General features: G+C 52.3%; 1 protein-coding gene across 7 annotated transcripts in view; it reads right to left on the bottom strand.

Moving 5' to 3' along the window:
- Positions 1-23421, bottom strand: part of LRRFIP1 (LRR binding FLII interacting protein 1) — a 132775-nt gene that overhangs the window by 26531 nt on the left and 82823 nt on the right. For 2 of the 7 annotated variants that reach the window (XM_081260831.1, XM_081260827.1), the window contains exons 4-12: positions 22498-22545; positions 21045-21089; positions 20463-20513; positions 17958-17996; positions 15120-15179; positions 12777-12886; positions 11144-11221; positions 8405-8486; positions 4931-5008 (exon numbers count right to left, since the gene is read on the bottom strand). The exons of 2 other annotated variants lie outside the window; for them this stretch is intronic. In XM_081260831.1, the coding sequence (XP_081116957.1) occupies positions 4931-5008; positions 8405-8486; positions 11144-11221; positions 12777-12886; positions 15120-15179; positions 17958-17996; positions 20463-20513; positions 21045-21089; positions 22498-22545 (591 nt within the window). Of the gene's footprint in view, positions 1-4930; positions 5009-8404; positions 8487-9554; positions 9600-11143; positions 11222-12776; positions 12887-15119; positions 15180-17957; positions 17997-20462; positions 20514-21044; positions 21090-22497; positions 22546-23421 lie in introns of all 7 variants that reach the window. 3 more of the 7 variants (XM_081260829.1, XM_081260830.1, XM_081260828.1) reach the window with 2 other exon arrangements.

Genomic DNA, 23421 nt, shown 5'->3' with positions numbered 1-23421 from the left:
GGCCCAGGGAGCCGTCACACCACCAGCTCCCACTAGGTGGCAGCCTGGGCCAGGTCTGCTGTCATGTGGCTGTGCCCTTCCCATAAAGCCCCTGGCACAAAAGGGTGAGTCAAACAGATGGAGCTCTTTTTGCATAAAACACAACTTTTATCTCTGAAAATTGGAGAATTTTAAAAGCATTCATGGTCGCTGCAGGACCTGGGCTGAGGATGGACCCAGGACCCCTGCAGAACCTTTGCTCTCCCATGGTGTCCGACACTGGAGGTTAGTGTGGAAAGGCACACCAGTAAACAGGGGTGTGTGCACCTTCCATGTCACCGCTGACAGGCGGGGTTGGGGACTACTGGACAGAGCCCCTCCTAAAGAGATCTCAGTGGAAGTTCAGTTCACAGCTGAACTTCCTTTCAAAAACAAGTGCCCTAGAGCAGACACGGCATGATCTAGGAATCCCCTTTGCTCAGCGTCCAGATAAGGCCACTTCACAGGCCTGCCTGGGCATGGCGAGGGCCACAGTGCACCGACGTGCCCACTCACCAGGGTCAGAACAGTTGTGGGCGCCTGTCCTCACACACAGAGACCCCAGCAGAAGGACTAGGCACAGAGGGGACCTTTTCTCACGGTGTCCCACTCTCAGCCAGGCCACACCAACCCCAGGAGGGAAACAGGATCACTGAAGCCATGTCCCTCAAAACAAAGTGACAGCAGCAGACACCACTCAAGAACATTCATTTCAGGGCAATTTGAATGGTGGGGTCTCCCATGGGGCGGGGAGAGTCTGGGTTTTATGTCCAATAGAGTTCACAATATCCTGACCACTCACCCTGAACTCCAGGTCCAGGGCCACCTGTCCCCACCTGAGTCTCACACAGTGATCTTTGTTTTTCTAGTTCAAATGGGCAGAGACCCGAGTTCACCACACGTTTTCTCTGAATAAATGAGGTGACACATGGGTCCAGGCTCCACTGGGGACATTCCTGATGGATGTTTCAGAAGCGAGGAGCTCTGTGGTGCGGAGGTGCTGGCCTCACCAGAGTCCCTCGGCTCGGTGTGGTCCAACCTGGGTCCTGAACACCCAGAGTCCCGCCTCTCCCCTGGCAGCCTGTGCTTTTCATTTGATAGTGTCTGTCTGGCCCAGTCTGTGTGTCCCATGAAGGTAGGGGCAGGTCTTCACTGGCTGACACTCTGGCCCTAGGCCCAGAACATTCCAGGTGCTCAATCAATACCCAAATCACAGCTTCCTCAAGGGCATGCTGGAGAGGCAGAAAACCTGGCACCTGTGCAGAGTGGGACATCGTGGGAGTGAGGAGTGGCAGTCCCTCTGGGATGGGGTGGCTCCTCCCTGCTTCCTCAGGGACCGCAGCCCCCCGCAGCCCCGGGGTACCAGCTTCAGGTCTTGACCCTGGTGGGAGACTCTGGGCACCGAGGCGCTTTCATTTCCTTGAGGTGGGACCAGCATCATCTGCTTCGTTCTATGCCTTCTCTTGTGGTCTGCACTGCCCCCTGGACTCCCACCCTGCCTTCCCGTCTGATGGGTGAGGCAAGCTCACTGGTGCATGTGCACCTTCCAAACCTGAGCGGGGTCCCTGCTGAGCTTCAGGGCTGCCGTGCCCCGACTTCCCAAGAAACACCCTGGACCCACCCTGAGGAAACGAGGCCAGGGATCATTTCCACAGCATGATGGTGTTGCCTGGACACCTCCAGCCAGCAGAAGCAAATCAACCAGGCCTTTCTGGGGTGGCTGTTCCTAAGGGTGTCGTCTACGGCCATACCACCCTGAACGCGCCCGATCCCGTCTGACCTCGGAAGCTAAGCAGGGTCGGGCCTGGTTAGTACTTGGATGGGAGATCCCTAAAGGTGTCACTATGCTTTCCACGTGCAGCTCAAGAAAGTTGATGTGAGGGCTGGGGATGTGGCTCAGTGGTTAAGTGCCCTGGGTTCAATCCCCAGTACCAAAACAAAATAGAAAAGAGACAGAGAGAGAGAGAGAGAGAGAAGAGAAGAGAAGAGAAGAGAAGAGGAGGGGAGGGGGGAAGGAAGGAAGGGCGGGCGGGCAGAAAAAGAAAGCTTATGTGCCTGGCCAGAGTTCCAAGTCAGGAATGAGACTGTGACATCTGAACTGCCCCAGTGCACTTCCAGCTCAGCGTCCCTCCTACAGACCAGGCTGGAGGGCCACTGGCCTTTGCCATGCAGCCTCCCAGGTACCACCCCTGACCTAGGAAGGCCAGGGAGCCTGGGTACAGCCTTCCCGTCTTCTTCTCACTAACAAGGCTGAACACACCCACCAACACTTTCTGTTGGTCTAGTAGCCCCAAATACACACCTGCCCCCTTACAATGGTGTAGCCTCCTCAGGACACAGAAGACAGAAATGGTGCCATTCAATGTGAGGGGAGCAGTCCTGGGCTAGCTTAGTTCTGTCTTCAGATACCAAGGAGATGCTAGTCTCTTGGCCCCACATCCTTGAGATAGACACAGGATACTGTAACTGTGTCCCCTGGGAACTGTCTTCACCATACAGAGGCACCTGTGAGGCTCTGAAAACCACTCACAGGCAGTCCCCTACCAGTAGAGGTGCCAGGATGAGGCCAAGGACAGCCCCTCCCACGCATGCCTTGGGATTCTGATCTTTGCTCACTAAATGAACCAACAGGAGGACTACTGGTTGACCTTTGTGCAATGAGCAATTGACTCACTAAGAAAGAATTGCACTATCTCTATAATGACCTGAAAACCCAGCACCAGAGAGGCTGGAGCTCTCACACCATGTTTTTTTTTTTTCCAACTACAGCACAGCCCCAGCCCCAAGAGAAGGCTGGGGCTCCAGGTCCGGACTCAACTGGGCCCAGTCCTCCTCTGCCCAAGTCACAGAGACTACCCCCCCACCCTCTGTTTATGGCCATCTACTACACCCATTTTTAAAATTTTTTTTAGTTGTTGATGGACCTTTATTTTTATTTATCTGTTGGTGCTGAGAATTGAACCCAGTGCCTCACACATGCTAGGCAAGTGCTCTGCCACTGAGCCCCAGCCCCAGCCCAACTATTACACCCATTTTATGGAGTTAATTTTCCACAAATTTAGAAAGCATGCAACAAAGAAATTTGCATCTGGTTTGTCTTTCTAGTAAAGTGACTATACGGTGCCATCATTTTGAAACTTCATCATGATGCTGGAATAAATCCAAACAAAATTTCTAATGATGTCAAGTAATCAGGATTTATGATTCCACGTGTCACCTGATTACACCAGGTAGGGGGCACGGAAGGTGTTTGGGATTCTTTGAAAGTGAAGCTACTTCCCCCATCAATTGAAAATCTCCTATTTTTTTTTCCCAGAACTGAGTGTTTAAGAGAGTACTCTACATAAGGAGACTGATGCTACATGAAATTTATCGTGGAAAACCTTTGCTCTCTCTGAGATAAGTTCAGGTATGTTTTGCTGCCACAGAGCACGAGACACCCAGTATGACAACCCAAGCTCGCAGGTGGACACCTGCAGGCCGTGGTGAGCAGGGCCGCCCAGCCCCCCAGCAGGCCGTGGTGAGCAGGGCCCCCCAGCATGGCAGCGATCTGCCTGCAGTGCAGCAAGAGGGGACATCTTGTTGATGGCTCTGGGTGAGACTCAGCCAGGAGCGGGGCCTCGAGTTTCTGTGGCACCTGCAGCCACGTGCTCAGTGCACAGGTCTGACTCCTTTGAGCACATGGCTTCTAGGCCGGCAGTGGGTCAGACTCCCCTATGACACCAGGTGGCAGGGTATGTGTGTGTGAGACTCACACGGGGCAGTCCCCGTGTCCACCAGGCACGGGCCTCCACTCTAACACCTGCTCCTCCTGAGCTCTCGTCCTTTCTAGGCCACGAGACGTGGCTGCCTGCCAGTGATGAAGGGCATTCGGCCTCCCACCACGGGAACTGGGCTGTGCAGGGAATTGGGGCTGCTCGACTAGGCTGTGGGGCTCAGAGCTGCCAGGGACCCCACAGGCTCCTCTGACCGAGGGAGCCATCCTGGTGTGAGCCCCACAGCTGTGAAGGTCTGGGCTGCCTCAAAACAAGCCACCAGGCAGCACCACACTGGGAAACATGGACACGGCGAGGGCTGATGATGCCCTCGGGGCCTCAGCTCCAAAGCTACTTTACTACCAGGAGCACGACCTGGGTTTCAGGCACCAACACAGGGCAGTACGGTGCTAAGTGACGAAGTTGAGGGCCACATTAAGCTTCTCTGAGGCTGGTGGTCTGAATGCAAGTGAGAGGGAAAGAGCGGCCTGGCCGTCTGCCCTTCTCCACGGGGCTCGCCAGCCACCAAGGGCCCCTGGCCCTGGGAAGAGGATGATCAAGTAGCCTCAAATGAAGCCTCAGATCTGGTGAGACCCCGGGCAACCCACACTAAGGACACTTAACAAGGGGAGGGCCAGCCACAGGCCCCTGCTTCCTGAAGCCAGGCCGGCTGTGCTGAGCCACAGACAGTGTGCTGTGGAGGACTGACAGGCGGTGAACACCAGGCAGGGGCACCGCAGGTCTGCACTGGCTCCTGAAAACCACTGGTTCCAACAACTGGTAACATTTCCAAGGAAACATGAAGGCAGTCCTTCAAAATTTAAAGGAAAAAAACAGCACACCCCGCACGTGGTTATGTTCTGCCTTCTACTGTCCAGGGTTCCCCTCCGGGACTCCCACGTCTAGACTCGGTCAGCAGTTTCTCACATTTATGGTCCATGAGAAATTCAGCAACACAACCTGATGCCCCTGACAGTAGCCAAATGTGGACCGGTTTCCCTCAATCCTGTTTTTATTGAAGCCTGAAATGAATCATGGAGAGGTCTTCGGCCTTCCTCCCATGCTGGCTCTGAAGACAGGGGTCACTTGTGAAGGACAGAGAAGTGCAGGGCGAGGGCAGGAGGAGACAGGAGGCAAGGGCAGCAGGGGCCACTTACCACAGGGCTGGCCCGCGCCGAGCTGGCCCTGGAGGAGGCGCGGGAGCCGGAGTTGAGGTGGCCACTGTACTCTGAGGGCTAGCCGTCGCCGCAGGACACACAGATAGAGACAAGGAACAGGGTCAGCCACGAAGCAATGAGCATGGAGGCTGCTGGAAGCACACTTGTTAGTCGCAGAGCTGGCCACACGCAGGGCAGAGGAAGAGAGGCTGGTTAGGGAGCAACCGCACTGGGAAAGGAACCGGGCCTGGCCCAGCCCACAGCGCCCACTAATAGGAGGAAGAGATGGCAACATCCCAAGATCACAGAGCCCTCAGGAAGGGGCAGTGACACCGAGTGTCCGCCACGCCTCGCCTGTGCACAGAGCACGGGTGGAGGGAGGGACTGAAGGCCTAAGCCACCTCCCGCAGGACGAGGACGAGGACAGGGCGCTCGGCGCCGACCTAGGGAGGAGTCTGCGTCTCTATTCTCCACATGGAAACAAAGTAAGACTCAGGTTAGTTCAGAGCTGCCCGTGGCGTTCTCAGAGTGCCAGGTTGCTGCCCGGGGCCTGCGTGGGTCTCTGCCTGCCTACCCATCATCTCCAACCCTCTCCTACTCCTGGGAAGGACCGCGCCGGTGACAGCACAGTCTATAGCTGTGGCCTCTCAGCTCTGCCTTGTAGCCGGTCTTAGACACATTCCATGTTTTTCAAAAAAAGTGTTGCCCCTCTCTGCAGAAGGCTGGGCTGGGGAAGGCCGGGCATGGACACCACTTAGGGCTACAAGCACTGAGCAGAGCCTGGCGTGTCATGAGGTAGACCTTCGGGACAGCCCACGGCCCCTCCACTACAGCTCTGGCCACCTCCCCTGTGCCAGGTACTTGACCCTCCTCTCTACTGGGAGGTCCGCAGGAATCGTGCTCATCACAGGCCGGAGGAACCCTAGATCTTCAGTCTCATCTCAAACAGCACCTCTCAGTTTGCCTGTCTCCCCAGCAGGACACACCGGCCCTCCACCCCCGCAGAGTCCGTGTCCAGTCTGTTCACAAATGAACCTCCAGTGAGCAGGTGAGGACTGTCACAGTCAGTACTTGGTGAAGGAATGATTCCAACTGTTGACCATCAAACATTAATTGGAAGAATTAAATCTCTTGCAGGGCTGGGGCCAGCAGGGCCAGGTTCCCCAGACCCGTTTACCCATGCTGACTTCTTTAGGGAAAAACGAGCAACACTGGGCAACACCGCTGTGTGGGCACCGTGTGGGACACACCCTGCACAGCTGGCACAGGGGAGGTTCCCTATGGTGAGGACAGGAGGCTCACTGGCACGGCCGGCTGAGAACTCAACATAACGGAAAACCCTACGTCAGCCCATGAAGGCAGAATTATTTTGCCTCCCAGTTTACAGACACAGACAGACCCTACTACGTTCCGGGCTCTCTGCACCTGGCTTATGGCGCCACAGGTCAGGCGACTGCTCCAGGGCTTACTGCAGGCCCAGTTCCCCAGGCAGAAGGGTTCCTGGGGCAGACGGCCCAACCTGAGCAAGCTACCAGCCTGTCTCCAGGACCTGTGCCCCCCTCATGTGTGAGTCGTGCGACTGGGGGTGGGGCACTAAGTCAGTCAGAAAGCCGAGTGGGAATCATGCCTCTGCCTCTTGTTGCCCATGTGGCTCTCGTCTGTGACAGGACCAGACAGAAGGCCCAGGATGAAAAGGAGGTTGTGTCTGAGCTTGAGCTTGTCTCTGCAGGCTTCCCAGCTCTAGGGTCAGACAAGGCCACTGATGGTGACGTCCCAGGGCTCAGAATGCCTGAGGGAACCCCTCCACACAGAGCCCTCAGCCCAGCTCGGGGCTGCGAGGGGCAATTCCTGAGCTATCCCGGGTGGTGGCAAGTCCTCCCAGGTGGGCCCAGGACTGCCCTGAGCAGGCCTAGGATCCCTGAAGTCATAGCCACTCGGCTGGGGCTGGGTCCTTGCTGGACTCTCCTTGGCTGAAAGACTAGAAGCCTGAGTACCATACTCCCAAGGCGCATCTGCAGCCACGGGCCAGAGATCTCTGTCAAGAATCCCTTCCCGAGGCCCAGCCTGTGGAACCTGGTTAACACCGCGTGCTGAGCTCCCTCCGTGTGAGTGCAGCACCTGGCTGGCACCAGGGTCCCGGGCACCACTGTAAGATGGACTTTTAACTCAGGCTCCTCCACCTCACTGCCACGCCACCTGCACAGGAGGTTGAAATCCCTGCCATGAAAAAGCACTCTGGGGCCATGCTCCATGGGTCGCTACCCCACAGTGTCCCCAAGGCGCTGCTTAATGAGCCGCTGTGGGCTTCACAAGCTCTGCCATGGCTGCCAGAAGACAGCCAGGGCTTGGAAAGGCTTGTCCTCCTGAGAATCAGTCCATGCCCTCTTTTCCGATCAAGACAAGCACTTAGCAGCTCTTCATCCTCACAGGATAGGACAGGGCTCTCCTGCCTTAAGCATGGCCTGTCGGCTCTCTAGTGGCCTACCAAAGGGTTTAAGAACTAGAAAAAACATTTAATGTGTAGGGAGTTACATTAAATGATTTATGCCACACAGAACTCCATCCCTGTTTACATATCAACCAGGACTGGTGCTGTGCCAACTAACAATTGAACTTGATAGTCATAAAAAAACTATAAGGAAAACTATAGGTCACACTGACTTGCTTCAAAAGAATTGACGAACATCTACGATGGTTGGAGAAACAGCTTGATTCATCAAAAACTGGATTTAGCCAATTAAGTAGCTGATTACTTTCAAAAGCAAAATTATAAAGGTGGTTCAGGTATTTCTTAGCAGGCCATTCCCTCCACGGAGGGTCTGAGGAGTGGCCAGCGTAGTGCGTCCTCGCAGGCAGCACAGGTCAGAACAGAGTGTGAGGCCCCACGGGGGGGGGGGGGGGGGCAGCCCTTCCAGTTGGGTCACCCGCTTCCACAGCTCCTACTCATTCCCGTTTTGTCACTATTTCCACTCGTTCACCAGCAAATATTTACTATACAGCTACTACCCCCTTACTGTGACCGCAATTGTCATTTCAGATCCTTTGAAGAGAAGGCAGAAGGACCATGGGTAGAGAACGGAGGTGACACTCATGCCTGTTGGAGTCCTCAGACTCGCTCGACCTCCTCGGCCACTGAGAGGGGAAATGATCTGTGATTCTCCAACGCCCTGGCCTTCTCCTGCGTTAGTGAGGTCACTTTGCTTCTTGTCAGGGTTAGCAAGGGAACAGAGCGGATGAAACTCAACTCAGGCTGGTCTCCCTGTGACCTCAGTATGGACCTACTGGGGACACTGGGCCAACAGCCAGAGAGTCCACAATTCAATTACCCCTGACCCTCATGACAGTGGGAAAATGAGAGGAGACAGCGCTTCCTCCCCGTGACGGTCTGTGCCTCCCACGACTGGAACTGCTCCCGGCAAGTGCTCCCAGGGACATGCAGCAGGCAGGACAGGTGGCAAACAGACAGCGCCTTACAGCACGGGAACCGCAGGCGCCGCCCCGCCGAGCCCCACTGAAGCTGCTCTCATCGAACAGAGACACCTGCAAGCAGAACAGACTGTCAGCACGGCGCCTTCCCGTCCCCAGGTACCCAGAAAACACGGAAAACGTGAGCCAAGGAGGAGTGACACGTGCCAGGGCTCTCCTGGGAAACCCTGTGCAGGGCAGGCTCGAGGCCACCTCGCCAGCCCAGAGCCAGGGTGCAGGGTGAAGAACATGCAGCAACCAGGGGGGACAGTTCTGCTGCCGTCAATGAGCATGCAGCTGAACGCCACAGGTCACTTAGATCGGCTAGCTGGAGAGCATTCCATGCCGAGGAGAAACACGTGACTTCAGAGTTAAAACATCAGATAATTCAGACATCAGGAATTTGGTCAAACATCCTGGATTGTCAATTTTTTTTTATTAAAAAAAGTACTCTATGTGAGGTGATTTTGGAATAAAAGATTAAATTATGTTAATTATAGGTTTAATGTTGAATAGTTCATAACTCTTTAAATGTTGCAGAGTATTCGATTACCTTGAAAATCCTACGTATCAGTCACAGAAACAGGAGCTTACGGTACCACAAGTGGCGGCGTCAAAGCCGCCCAGTGTAAAGGGGCGCTGACCTCTCCTCCTCCCTTAGGACACACTGGCTCGGTATGACATCTTTAATTGATAAGTGTGCAATCTGATGGGAATTCAGGAGGTCACTAACATAGTTACTTTGAATACTGTTTTCCTGCATAGCCTAAGTACCTGTATTTAAAACTGGAAAATTTCATAGTAATAGAGTAACAAGGATCAGCATCAGTTAAGGTTGCCAAGGCACTAAAGACCCATTTTCCTCTCTGCCAGCAGGAAACCTACATGTTGCCGTTGCTCTATTCCTGACCAACAATCCTACCCAACACCAGTCTGACGGCCACTGTCCGCAGTCGGGGAGAGAAAACTCTGATCTGGCCACGGAGCGCTGACAGACACCATGGGGGACTGACGGACACCACGGCACACGTAAGCTCCTGTAAAGGCACAATCCCCCGTGGGGTGGAAAACACCCCATGCACGTGTGTGGGTGGAGGGGCACACGCATTGGGGGGCAAGCAGGTGGGGCGAGGAGGTGCTGCCCAGGGAGCACACGCACCCGGTACCTCCCCGCAGGCCGGGCAGCGCTGGACAGATAGCAGGGCTGGAGGACGAAAGCAAATGGCAGGTGTTTAAAGCCTTGAAAAAGACAGCAAGAGAGGAGTGACAAGGCCACCTAAGGGTTCAGTTATCGTGACAGAAAGCAATGGTCAGAGGGAAGAAGGCCAGGCCGGCATTGGTCTCAGCAGGTCAGAGCGCAGATCTAGGATTCACAGGGAGGGAAAACCCGGGATGCCTCTCAGCCTTGGCCCCCGGAGTCTGCAGCAGGCATTTCCTACTCACTTCTCTTCAGGCAGTTCTGGAAAAAAGGACGGCAATGAGAAGGAACTGCGGCAGGGCGACAGCCCCACCAGGGTGCCACATCACCCTGGGGTCCTGCTGCGGTTGGCCCTGGCACTGAGGGTCACACCTGCCACAGTTCAACCTGCCGAGGACTGAAAACACCTGGAAAAACAACTGTACCTGTCTTGGACACGTACAGAGAGTTTCCTGTCCCTGTTCCCTAAACAGCACAGTGTGACAACATTCACACGGTATTGGGCACCATAAGGAACCACAGGCACTGTGCACAGGTCCTATGCAAGTCACACGGCAGTTTATACCAGGGCCTGAGCATCTGTGGGGGTTGCTATTGGGGGTTCTGGAGCCCCCCAGGTACTGAGGGGTGCCTCTAAGTGACTGCAGTGAGGAGAGCAGCAGAACAGCAGAGGACAGCATTGACAGTCCTCGGCACACTAAAGGGAGCTCTAGGCCAGCCTCCCTGGTCAGGGCTGACATGTCCTGTCAAAGGGGACTCCACACCTGGAACACACATGAGGGGACACTCTGGAGCACAAAGCAGCTCACCAGGGCACACAGATTTAGCTTTAGGGAGTCAGGACTCATTCAGAGGCTCACAGCAGCGGGCATGCTGGACCAGCAGGGGAAAGCCGTCGTGACCGGCCACAGGCCACTGAGCAGCTCATGTCTGCAGACCTGAGGACAATTCAACCTCTGACACACGATGCGCACTTGGACTTCCGACACTGACCTCTGCTTTGGAACAGGACTTGTAAACCTACAGCCAGGAAGGCCAGGGCCCTCCGCTGGCCCTGCCCATGGCCTTGTGAAAACAGGAAACAGGGAGAGAAAGCCAAACAAATGACTCTGCTCTGCCCACCTCTCCAACAAGGAGCCAAATGGTGCACAGACATCTTCCAAATTGCTTCCTGGACACATTTACAAAAGAAAAATATTTTTTAAAAAACAAATTGAAACTCCAAATGGGGGAACAATTGCTGGAAATGGAGGGACCCGAGAGACTAACTTTCTGGACTTGAGTTTTTAAAAATATACATTTCATAGAACTCTGCTTTTCCTGAAGTCCACTTTTCCGTATTAGGTCCTAAATTATTTTAGATGCTTTTTTTTTTTTTTAAGATTGAGAAAAGTCTTAGCAAAATATTGGAGCCAATCAAAACACCCACTGAGATCTGCTCCACAGATTTCGTCTATCAGAGGTTGAAGTATCCACTGAAACAACACTTCAGCAATTTAAGTGCCACACAGAGGAGAGGAGGGAGAAAGTGATGGGAAAGGAGAACAGACCCGGTTTCCATTCTGGGCAGACAGGGGCTTGTGAGCAAGGCCACCAACAGGAAGCCCAAGTTCCGAACAGGAGAGTCCCTGTAATCAGAGAAAGTGGTGGGTACAGGGGGACAGCCTGCACTTGCACTGCATCTCAAAGGTGCTTCGGTGTCAACGACTCAGACAAAATCACCCCCACAGCCAACCCATGCAGGGCAGGTGCCAATGAGGCAGAGCAAAGACGGTCAGGAGGAAGTGGGCGGCTGGGCCAGTGAAAGGAGCCGGCCGCTATGGAGACCAACCTTGGAGTCTACACACAGGAGGAAAAAAAGATGTGATTTTAATTGCTAACAAGACCCAAGAGGATTTAGTCTTTGTAATTTGACTTCTAATTTTTATAGTTTGGTAGGAAAAATTCCAAGCCAGGAATCTGCAAGGCTGGTCTCCCAGCTGACTCCTTTGGTTGGCACTTACATGATGGCATGCACTCAGGACTCACAGAAGATGTGATAAACCAAGTGGCACAATTCAGAGACCACAGGACAGGGGGATGCTACTGCATAAACTAACAGATTCCCCCTAAAAATGATTCACCCAAATCAAAGGGTCGGGGCGGGGGGGACTTAAAAAGTTAGTCCGGGAGTTGTAAATCCTTTGTCCCATGTTGAGACCTATCCATAGTTGAGACATGTCCATTTAAGTAAAATTAACCAAGCTGATGTGTTGGGCAGGAATAGAGGCTTGCATCAGAACAGAATAGCTACCAGGCAGATGGTGGGAGGGTAAAAGCCAGGCGCATCAGGATAGGGACGGACACATGGCCTCTGGAAAGTCCTGATGCACTCTGCATCTGAATGGGTCAGCTCTCATTTTGACCGTTAACCTTCTGGACTTGGATTGCTTGTGTTAAATGAATGTGAGTTGGACACAGGCTGGACTTGGGTGGGTAATTTCACATCTAACTGTTAACTGACGAGTACTATCTTCCATTTTATTTTATTTTTGCTTTTAGTTGAAAAAAAATTTTAATAATTGGTTCTTCCTAGTTATACATGATCATCTTCTATTTTAGAACAAGTACCCCAGCTCATCAAAAAGAAGAAGGAAATAAAGTTTTCTGAATGAATGTAATACTACTTCGGTGTTTACATCTCATCTACTATTCAGTAAAAAAAAATCATAGGAGGCTCAGCAGCTCAGCTCATAGGCTGATCAACAACCAGGAGCTGTGTCTGTCAGGATCAGGGTCAACTTGAGCTCTCGGTGTGCAGCAGGAACTGTTGTGACAATGCCTGGATTGGACCGGATTTTCATTCCAAGTCTAGTCCAGCCCTGAGAAACTGCCACGGAGTGTGTAGGACCCTATAAAATAACATTGCTCAGGAACTGTCAAGGAAAGAAGGCCAAGATATTCCTCTCAAGGAGTTCTAATTAAAAAGTCTACAAAAAAAAAAAAAAAGCATGTTCTTTCATGGTAGTCCATGGAGAACCACAATTCACACTCCAAGGCAAGACAGTTGAGGTGGTCTGAATGAAGTATCTCAGGATAATCCCTCCGCAAAAATTTAACAAAACATCAATCCAAATGAGAATCCATGGCATGTTAGAGAGAAGGAGAGCCGAGTGCGCACACACACAGCGCATGCTATGAAACCTGCAGTCTCTGAAGAAAGGGTGTGAGAGATTTGAATGGAAACCAACCAACTTCTCCTCCCTGCATGATGACAAAGTGGAGAATCTGCCGTCACCGCCAGAGCTGGAATTCTGAGCACCAAAGAAGGAGACATTTTTAAGTGATGAGTACCTGCTTCAAGTCCCGAAGCACAGCCTGGCCCATCCGCAAGGCAGAGATAAAACAGAGCTGGCCCCAGCAGCCCAGGAAGGCTGGCATGGCTGGTGCAGCAGCGGGAGGGTTCATGTTTCAGGAACCTCTCCTCGGAGCCCAGTAGCTGACCTATTACTATGTCGTCACGTGCTAAATCTCCTGCCAGACTGCCTATAACCCCCCAATCTGAACTTTCCTCATCACATCTTCTAAGGTACCTGGAATCCTGCTTATTATAAAATTTTTACTTTCTTCAGCCCAGCACACCTGAGGACAGGTGGAACCTCAGGGGGTGGCTTGTCCCCCTCCAGCTGAGACCTCTGTCCATAGAAGGAAACTGCCCTTATAATGTCTTGAGTGTACATTTAATTATTATTAATTTTTGCAGTGCTGGGAGGGAACTCAGGGCCTCACACGTGCTAGGCAAGTGTTCTACCACCGAGTCACGCTCCAGCCCTTGAGCACATTTTAAAAATATCAGATCCCTCCAGAATGCAGAGAGAGAGGTGACGTGTGCAGTTCTGAATGTGGCTAGGAAGGTGTCAAGGTCAAGCAGTTCTGCTAGGGAGACTTCGGTCCCCTGCAGAGGAAGCGGGTATCATTCCCTCCTGCAGGCGGGGGTGGACGTCGCATTCCCGTCCACTCTTCTCCAAGCTCATGCTTCCGCGGCTCCAGCAGCTCTGCTCTGGGAGCTTCCTAAAGAGTGGCTCAGGGAGGTTATTTTGTTCTTCGAACATTCTACTTTCAGATTATTTTTAAAATCAGTTTTACATCCAATTTCATTCTGTGAGCAGTTTTGTAAACAGATCCTTTTGTATTTGATTTCTACAGGCTTTATCTAAATCTTAATCATGATGCATATTTTTACTTTCTCAAAGGTTAAACTAAGTCATTGTCTGCATAATGTGGAGCTTGATGTCACCCTGTATGGTCATGGGCATGCTGGCTACATTAGGGATGACCCACAGGTCCACCTAACATTGGGAAAAGCTACACTAAAGAACTTCTGAAGTAACTTCTAAGCCCACACTGCGCTTCTCGGTGACCACTTACAGTAAAACAACATATCAGGAGGGAAAGCTACAAACTAGTCTATAAAACTCCACCGAGTAGTGGTCTGGTGGCCACCAGGAAGTACAGTCTGCAAGACTGCGACACTGCAGCCAGTCAGCAAGGTGTCAACATGGCCGCTGTGCAGAGCAGGCAGCTCCTGTCCCGAGCTCTGCACTCCTTTAGAGAAGCGTAAGGCAAGGGCCTCAAGAGGAGCTGTAGGCTGGGAGGGATGCAAAGTCTGCAAGGAGCAGAGCTTAGAGGAAATACAATGAAGACACTTGTAATCCTAAGCAGGCAGGAGAAGGCTAAAGCAACCTGTTCAGCCAGTTTTGGAGAGCTGAGACTGTGTTGGTTTAGTAGGGCGGGGTGGGGGTGGGGGTGCTCTGTGTTACCCACTCGAAGTCTAGAAATATAATTTAAGTGTTTGTAATATCTCAACATAATTTAAAAAACTGACAATAAGAACAGAACATTTTAGATCACTTAACACAAAAGAGCCCTGTGGCAGCTCACGAGGCTTCATTAGCTGTACCCAGCTTACCTTCTGAAATCCCCAGGGACTAAATGTCCCCCAAGCCCCTGCGGCAGCCTGTACTTCTCTCCCCTCAGCAGCCCTCTGCTTCTGCCTCCCACCCTCACCCCCGAGCAGCCAAACACTGCAATTTAGTTCTCTTCCTTTTCCTTTCCAGGGAAACACAGGCTCTCGTGAAAGAAAAACATTAAAACTACAAACAAGAAATGCGAACTGGGAAGACGCTGGACTTAAGTATTGGTGAAAGCCAAATACACCACCACACACACTATACACACGAACCGAGGGCCTCAAGATAATGAAAGAGGGAGACTTTAATTCTAGGTATTGTTAAACTTAAGAGAGTCCTATCAATATCAGCTTCTTACCTACCTCCTACCACATCAGTCATCCCGAGAATATTGAATAATAACATTAAGGGAATGTTTACCAGTTGGAAAACATTATCTTTCTTTCTATCATGTGTTAGAAAAAGAAGAGTCCTGCTATAATATAAAAAGAGGAAAAAAGCTGAATTTAGCAATAAGTCTTAGAAGCTTTGAAGCAACCTGCTTGAATTTCGTGCCATGCAAGTTGGCTGTACTGACCCTGCCAGATCTTCTGCTCAGGGACTGCGATCCATATAATTCTCCATCATAACCATTGGTCTGTGTCAATGAAGAAAAGAGAAAAATTAACATCAGTATATACATGAGGATGTGGCTACTGACAGCAGGGAAAATCAGCCAAGTTTAGACGGAGTTTCCTTAGTGCAGGGGATGGTTGGCAAGTTTGGGGCAGCACAAATCCTGGTGGCCCCCAAATGGCCTCCTTGCAACCCAGAGGAAACAGAGCTCTGAGCTGATCAAGTCATGGGCTTCATGTCACATGTCACTCTGGGTCTTACAGTGTGCAGTGGAGGGAAGCACACATGCTGGGATCCAGTTCTATGTGGGAGCTGTGCAAATCCTAGCTATTGAGAGGGCTGGCTGCCAAGCGGGGGTGGGGGGGCACGGACTCAGTCAGAGATTTCAGGTCTTGGTTCAGGGTAAGTTCTGGAAAATTACAGCTTAGTATGAAATACCTTCATGAGATCCAGAAATTGTTTCTAATCAATCTGCAATTAAATGCAAAAGTTCACCAAAGAAAAACTGTTGCTGGTGGACGACATCTTCTCTACTCCTTCTCCATTCCCAGTCCTCCCACTTCATGTCTCATCTTGAGACTTGAGCACATCCTTAATGATCTCATAATCCGTGCTCCAGGAGTAAAAGAGGACGAGCATGTTAAGCGCCTGCCTTCTCCCCCTCCTCCTTGTCTCCCTGCCCAAGTCCGGAGCAAAAGCAGGGCTATAAGGAAGGGCTCTAATCAATCTAGAAGGAAACTTCTGCTGATTCAAGGTAAGAGCTCAAGCGTCAGAGACATAACCAGCTCCAGAGGGAGAAAGAGGAGGAGCCATCCACACACCTGATGAAGATGAAGGAGGTGGCACTGGGTCATGGACCTGAGTCCCAAACTCCAAACGGAAGCCCTTAAGCAAATGACTTAATCCGCTGTACCTCCACATCCCCAAATCTACAGGGTCTCACTGACCCTGTAGTGAGAAGCAGTCTGACCTTCTTAGAGATCGCCACCACCCTCTCCTCTTGAATGGTGCATTTGGGTGGTGGGGCTACTTTATGGGGCATGATGGTAAGAAAGGTCGACCAGAAGACAATAAAGAGCCCACAGGCAGCATATCAATGCCACCTGACCTCAGGTCTCTAGTTCTGCTCGACAGTCTCTCTCTCCTTCCTGTGTGGCTCTTCACTTCTGCATGCTATTCACTGGTCAAGGCTACGAGAGGGCAGTCTGAAGGCGACCTGTGTCATGGCCACTGGCATAATTCTCAGGGACACAGGCCCTGACCTAGGAAACTGGAATGCTGCAAGGACCCGGGAGCACAGGTTTTATGAGGAGCTTCCAGGTGCAGCAACACAGAGGAACACTGCTGGAGGGAATCCGGAGAGGACGCTCACAGACTAGCACTGTCCGGCAGAGGATGACAATGTTAAAAAGAGATGCACTAGGAAGTGAAAGCCAAAGCACGCTCCTGACCCAGCTCACCTACACACCCGCCCATCAAGGACTGGCTGGAAGCAAAATGCACTGTGAGTCTGAAACACAAAGGGTGGCCAGGAGCCACCTAAAAACAGGTTGCCAAGGGGCTGGGGATGTGCCTCAGTGGTAGAGCGCTCGCTTAGCATGTGCGAGGCCCTGGGTTCGATCCTTAGCACCACATAAAAATAAATAAATAAAGGTATTGTGTCCAACTACAACTAAAAAATAAAATATTAAAAAAAATAAAAGAAACAGGTCACCAATATTTTCAATTCCTTAGAGAACAGAAGGACTGCCACACAAGGGCACTACGGAAGGGCTCTGTAGATAAGTGACAGATGCTCTGTGAGTGACGCTTCCTGAATCTCATCGTGCCTTGTGCTTCCTGCAGGAGCCAGTTGGCCTCAACCTCACCAGGCCAGGATGGCTGGAGTGGCCACAGGAGATGGCCCTCCTCAGCCATCCCTTCCACCCAGAACTGGGGACCCTCGGAGGACCAAACACGCAGGGCAGGTGCACAGCTCTTGTTCCTAACCATTACCTTAAATACAAAAATACGTTCTAAAACAGGAATGTGTCAAATAATTTTTAAATGAAGTAGTAATAGATAAGCACAAAAAGGCTTTGAAATGATGTCTTTAATGTGATTTCCTGTCTAATATGCTAACTTCAGTACCAAATCACCTTTGGCTGAGCTGTGCTTTCTAGTCAGACTGAATTTTTCTTCTTCTAAGAATAAAGTTTACAGGTTTTCAGAAAGCATAAGGCACAGAAACTCTCGGATTTATAAAAATAGCAATTCCAAGTTTAAATCAAAAGCCTCCGTTTTTGTGACTGGAACTGGGGTCTTTCTCAAGGAGTATTTTTTTGCAGAAGAGCCAAATGGTCCATTTAATTTGAATGGCTATAGATCAGAAACAAATGCTTTTTAAAAATTAGGCAAAATGATGTTACATGCAACCTTTTAAAGGAAATTTGAGGCCTGGGGAATCTTTGATTTGATGTGAGTTTCCCGAAGGCGCCCACTGACCCCCTGTCTGGCATGCACAGAGCTGCTCACAGGGCCTGCACCAGACAGTGGCCCTCGAAGACACCTGGTGAGTGAGTGTCTGCGCACAGACATCCAGGTTCCAGGGCCACGTGCAAGGATCAGGAGGCCCCGGGAGATGGATCACAGACCCTGGAGGGGGACCCACCTTCCTAACCTCATCCTCTAAATTGTAGATGCACAAGACACACACAGTGTTTCACAAAGTCACCCCATGAGATTCCAGGAACATCGCGGGTTATTGTCTGTCACAGCACACGGTTAGGATCACACGGCAAAGTCCACACAAGTGTCTTACCCAGGCGTAGGGACCCCCGTACTCCACGTCAGGCTGCAACTGTCCAAACAAGGAAGGAAGAAAAACAATGGCAAGGAGGGGGGAGGTGAGTCAAAAGAGGAGAGAAACATGAAAAATTCATCGCTGAGACCTTAGACTAGGTTGGCTCACGATCTCTAGGACCTCTCTACACCTCTGAAAAAGTTCTGTGAGGAATAGGGCCACACAGAACCCCATTCCCCCAGGACCCAAAGCCCTGGAGGGGGCTGAATGATGGCAGCCACCACGATTCACAGATAGCCTGAGCAGCCCTTTCCCCTCGGGCACCGCACACACCAGGTGAGCGGGGAGAGATGCAAAGCTCATGATATCCAAAGTCTCGCTGTTCCGTGAGGCCATCCACACAGACCCAGGACAGCAAGGCCCCCGGTCCCTCTCAGGGTCAACAGCATTATTGGCTGAATGTGGAAAGCCTGTGTTTGGGGAGGCTGAGAAATAAAAGATATAATCTTACACAAGAAATTACCAAGAAAAGATTTCAGAATATTAAAATGCATGAAACCAGCCTAAGTAGGTCTCATGCAGATATGCGGGAGGTGCAATTCCTCCCAGTTGGGCTGCCCTGCTCAGGGGCACCAACCAGCAGAGGTCAGAGTTCAGGGGCTCTTGGCACATGGCCTGCACCTCCCACCGGGCCCCAGGGGAGGGGAGCTGGGGCTATCACTGAGGGCTGAGACCCTGAGCAGGCCTCTTACACGCACTGTGAACATCAGGGGACGGGCTCTCATCTCTAGGTCCACAGCCTCAGCTTCTGTGGGACTGAAGTTCTGAGGCACTCAGGCGGAGTCCATGAGGGGAAGAGTGCAGCCGCCTGGCTGGGTGACAACCCCCCACTCCCCTCTCCCCCAGACAGCACTCTAACTGTGGACTCCTCATGAGGCTTCCTACCCGGAGACAAATACACCCCATACCTTGGCCAGGAACAGCGTCTGCAGAGAGACTTAGTTCATTCCTGGCAAAGGTGGCTGGAAGCAAAATGAAGGCCGTGTGACACCGCAATGCTCACCAGCACTGCCATCGGTCACACCCTCTGGGGTCAGAGAACCCTCTGAGAGCCTCAGGAAAGTGGAAGTTCTTTTCCCAGAAAAACTAAGTGCGCACAGTGTCTCACGCACTCTCTCAGGATCACGGATCTGAAGACACTGCACTCCAACAGAGGTTTGGATCCGCTACCCCGCCCCCATCTCTCTTATCCCCGTCAGTTCAGCTTTGCTCTCACCACTCAACGGTTCTCTTGGCAGAATCGGGACGCTACACCCATCGTCTCTGATCTGCCCTCAGCAAGCCGCTCCCCTGGCCCTGCAGCTGTGCCTCCCCACCTGGTGTCCGGCCCTGGCCTGCTGGGTCTGCTCAGCAGCTGCCACGTCTGTGTCCTGGCCACAGGCTCGGCTCACAAACTTTGCATCTACGGCATTCTGGTCACACAGATCTTCCTTCTCTACAGTGGACTGTGTCAGAGGCACCATGAGGGACTTACAACTGTTAGCTAGTTCCAAATAGCAAAGGGGCACTTCAACTGCTTCAGAGGGATGCTGTCCAGCAAGGTCACAGGGGACCCGCGTTTGCCACTGAAGAGACAGTGACAGCGACAGCAATGGTGGTTCAACAGCACAAGGCACTGCCTCAAGAGGCTGCTCGGCAAGCACAGACCTGGCCCAGGGGTGGCTTGGTGACATCACTGTCACAGCTTTGAAAAGCAAGGTGTTCCCACTCAGGCAGCTCATCGGCAAAACAGACCTGCTGTCCTGGGACCAGCCCTCCTCACTAGCAGGAGACGCGCCTTCAACCCTGCGGTCCTCCTTGCTAGCGGGAGACACGCCTTCAACCCACGTGAACGGGGGCAAGATGCTCAGGCTGATGTACTAAGCAGAACCGTGGCCCTGCGTGTGTCCCAGAGCGCGCACCGCGTCAGGTGCATCCATGAGGCCTTTGGAAAGTCAAGGAGAAACCACTGTTTTCAGAATCCTAGCTGATGAGAGGAGGGGTCCCGAGGGCCAACCCGGGTCTAGCTCTTCCGCCAGGCACCCCCTGCTGCCACAGGAACAGCACGGAATCAGACGAACTGACACCACTGTGACCAAGGCGGCCACTCCCAGGGGTGTGTGAGTGGGCTCACAGACCTGCCCAAGGACTGCAGATGCCTTCACACTCCTGCTGGTCACCCTGGCAGTGCCCAGACAACACTGAGCGAGGGAAACAACTGAAACCTGGCAGCTGCGCTCCGGGAGCAGCCGGCCCAGGAGCTACCACACCAGCACTCCCCCAGGACAAGTGCGAGACACCCAGCGGAGACACCCCCGCAGCCACCAGACTTGAGCCAGCATCCCCCCCCCCCCCCCCCCCCCCCCCCCCCGGTCAGACACCGACGGTAGGCCACCGTGCGGGAGCAGGAGGCGAGGGCAGGATGTCAAGCCCAGGCTTCAGCCACACACACTGCATGCGGACCCCATTGCTCCGGTTACTGACCCTCAGGCTGCCGCGGCTACCCACGGACATGCGCTCATCTTCATCAGAAGCCTGTTGGAAGAAAGGATGGAAAACCACCGTGAAGTGATAAGACAACTCCCAAAGACAGACACCCCAGGCTCCGAGGGACAAGGCTGAGCCGAGGCCACAGCGGTGGGGTGGGCTGGTCGCCTCCGAAGGGGCTGGGGACTTGAGTCAGGGCTTTGGTGACAGGGGCTGTGCGCACCTCTGCTTGCCCAGGATTGTTATGGATAATATGAACTTAAGTAAATTCCATTAATGTGGTGCTATTTACACCATAGGTCACTAACAGGTAAGTCATAAATACACCTCAGGGTATTATTACTAGGAAAATCATTCATGGATATTTGACAGCAGAAAAAGCCCTTCAGATGCCGTGCACACAAACTTCAGAGCTCTCCTCCTCACTGCGGTATGTCAAAACGCTGCAGGCAGAGTTCCCAGTCTGCTCGGGAACCCTTCCAGCATTATATCAGGACTAGTAAAGTCTTTTCATAAGCAGCGTGGGTACTTCAGTCACTGAAAGAGCAAAGCACAGGTAACGAACAAACTGGTACTAACCGACGTGCTTCTCCGGGATCTGCGAGACTGGCGCTCACTGTCCTCCTACCGCAGCAACGGGGACAGCAGGGAAAGGTTAGAGACAGGCCCAGGAAGCAGAAAGCTCAGACAGTCCCTCTGCAACACGGTACAGACTTTCTGATCTCACTGGCAAATAAACACTTTGTTTGATTTCACTGAAGGGCTTCAGCTAAGCCCTGGGAAGGCTTCCTCCTAGGAGCCGGGCTCCCAAGCCACAAAGGGCACACTTCACTCTGGCTTCAAAGGCAGTGAGCACGGGGCAGAGGTCAAGGCTGAGTTTCCTCTAACCTCGATGCTCGGGTCCTAGGCTTTCCCTGACTTCAGAACCTCACTCTTCTTCAGGAATCATTTCCTCAAAACACCAACCAGTCAACCCCAAACCCCAAGGAGGACGTCACCTCGTCTCTTCTACTCTGTGGAATCTCAGACACGCAGTTTCCATCTTGGACATCTCTGAAGCTGGGGTATGTCTAATAATCAAAGCTGCTCACAGTTACCACAAGCACCTTTTCTTTCTCAGTGGTATTCAAAACACTAACACATCTCTCAGCTGTCTTAAGGTTTGATGAAAATACATCTACCTGTGTGAAATTAGATAACGTGATGGGTGACCCAGGTGGAAGTCAGTCACTTTTTAGAAACAGGAAGGTGTGCTCTTTGCTCAGTTCTCTTTCCTGCCATATGCAGGTGACTAAGGGAGGATGTTGTGCTGCCCTCTGACTGTCTTCATCCATGAGGAACACAGAAGAGGACATTTCCACCCTGGCCAGGTTCTCAATCTCTGGAGCATGTGCAGCATGAGGCCGCCAGCCCCGCAGGCAGGACAGGAGCTAATGATAGGGGCAGAGCCTGGCTCTGGGGCCCACTGAAAGCCCTGGGGTGTGTCCCTCTCCTGCAGAGAGGGCCAGAGGACAGAGCTCACTTTCAACTGACCCAGGAAGGCAGAGGGGCTGTCCTAGGAAATAGACAGAAAAGGTAAAGGACCTCTCTCTCACCAATGTGAGTGGGGTGTGGCCACCTGACCCTGAAGGGCAGCAGCTGGCCACAGTCAAAAAGTCTTAAGCCTCTTCTGGTTCCAACAGGATCATGGCAAAACTTGACGATAATAGGAAGTTCTCGTGTCAAGGACACGTGCCCATCCTGAGTCTCTGGCCCTAGGACATGTGGGGACTGTGGTGAAGGACCCTGCACATGGGTAGCCTGAAGACGGCAGCAGTCAGCTGTACAGACGGATGGGCCCGGCTGGGTGGCCAGGGTGGTGTCTGAGCAGGATGTACATGGAGGTAAACAATCCTAGACCAGATGCAGAAACGCCTGAGTGGAAATCTCTCAGTATCAGATTATGGTGCAGCAGGAATCTATCTGCATAACCTAACTGCATGAGGATTAAATTATAAACCATTTAAGTCTTGAAATTGTATTTGAGGCCTACCATCCACCGCTCGATGTCACCCCATTTTGTATCCAGTCCATAATATTTCTACAGACAGAAGAGAAGGAAAATTAGGCCAGAGGTGAAACAAACGGCCCAGGAGACCGTCCAGACATGCAGGGTGGAGGGAGCATGCCAAGGTGAGGAGGTCAGAGAGGAAGCCGTGGCCACCTGGTGCAGGTGGAGCGTGAAGAGACCCCGCCCACTCCGTCCCTCAGGCCAGGGAGCAAGGACAAAGCACTGCTGGCCGAGGGGCGGCCTTGAGACCGGGGAAGCACTGCAAGCCCCCCTGGAAAGCTGTGCATGCCTTCAGAGCAAACCCGAAGGAGGAAGACACACCGTGGAGGAGAAGCACAGCTGAGAGCCATTCCGTGTTGTGCAGGAGGAAGGAGGCCCCAGAGGAAAGGGGGAGGCCCTGTGCTGGCCCCGGGTCCTAGCCCCTGTGTGCCAGCTGACATCTGTGCTGATGCAGGCCCAGAGGGTCACACACTTTATAGCCTGCTCATGGGAAGGCGCCCAGTGCCTCAGAGGAAGTCCTGGTGCAGGAAGAGAAACACTCAGACCTGCCAGCTACGTCTGGGGCTTGCTGGATGGCGCATGTCTCTACCTTAGAAGAGAAGGTTCAGAAGGGGTGTCACTGTCACTAAATACAGTGACTCCAGAGTCAGGTGGGAACTCAGGTGTTCAAATTTCCACCTCAGATTATGGGGTTTTGCTTTTTTTCTATACTTTCCCCTCAATTTTCAGTAAGGAAATCAAGGAATAGTCTACAGAACCTCTAAGACATATAACAGAAGTGATTTTTCTTTTTACATTATTAAAATCTTATAATCTGAAAAAAAGAATTGGATGTAGAGGTACAAGGTAACTTGTAATGGTTTTCCAGTTGCCCAACACACTGCTGCCGGGTCTGGCGCAGCTGCA

Source organism: Spermophilus citellus (genome assembly GCF_964194105.1).
Source record: "Spermophilus citellus genome assembly, chromosome: 11".
NCBI lineage: Eukaryota > Metazoa > Chordata > Mammalia > Rodentia > Sciuridae > Spermophilus > Spermophilus citellus.
The sequence above is the reverse complement of the archived record's forward strand: the minus strand, read 5'-3'. Positions and strand labels throughout refer to the sequence as shown.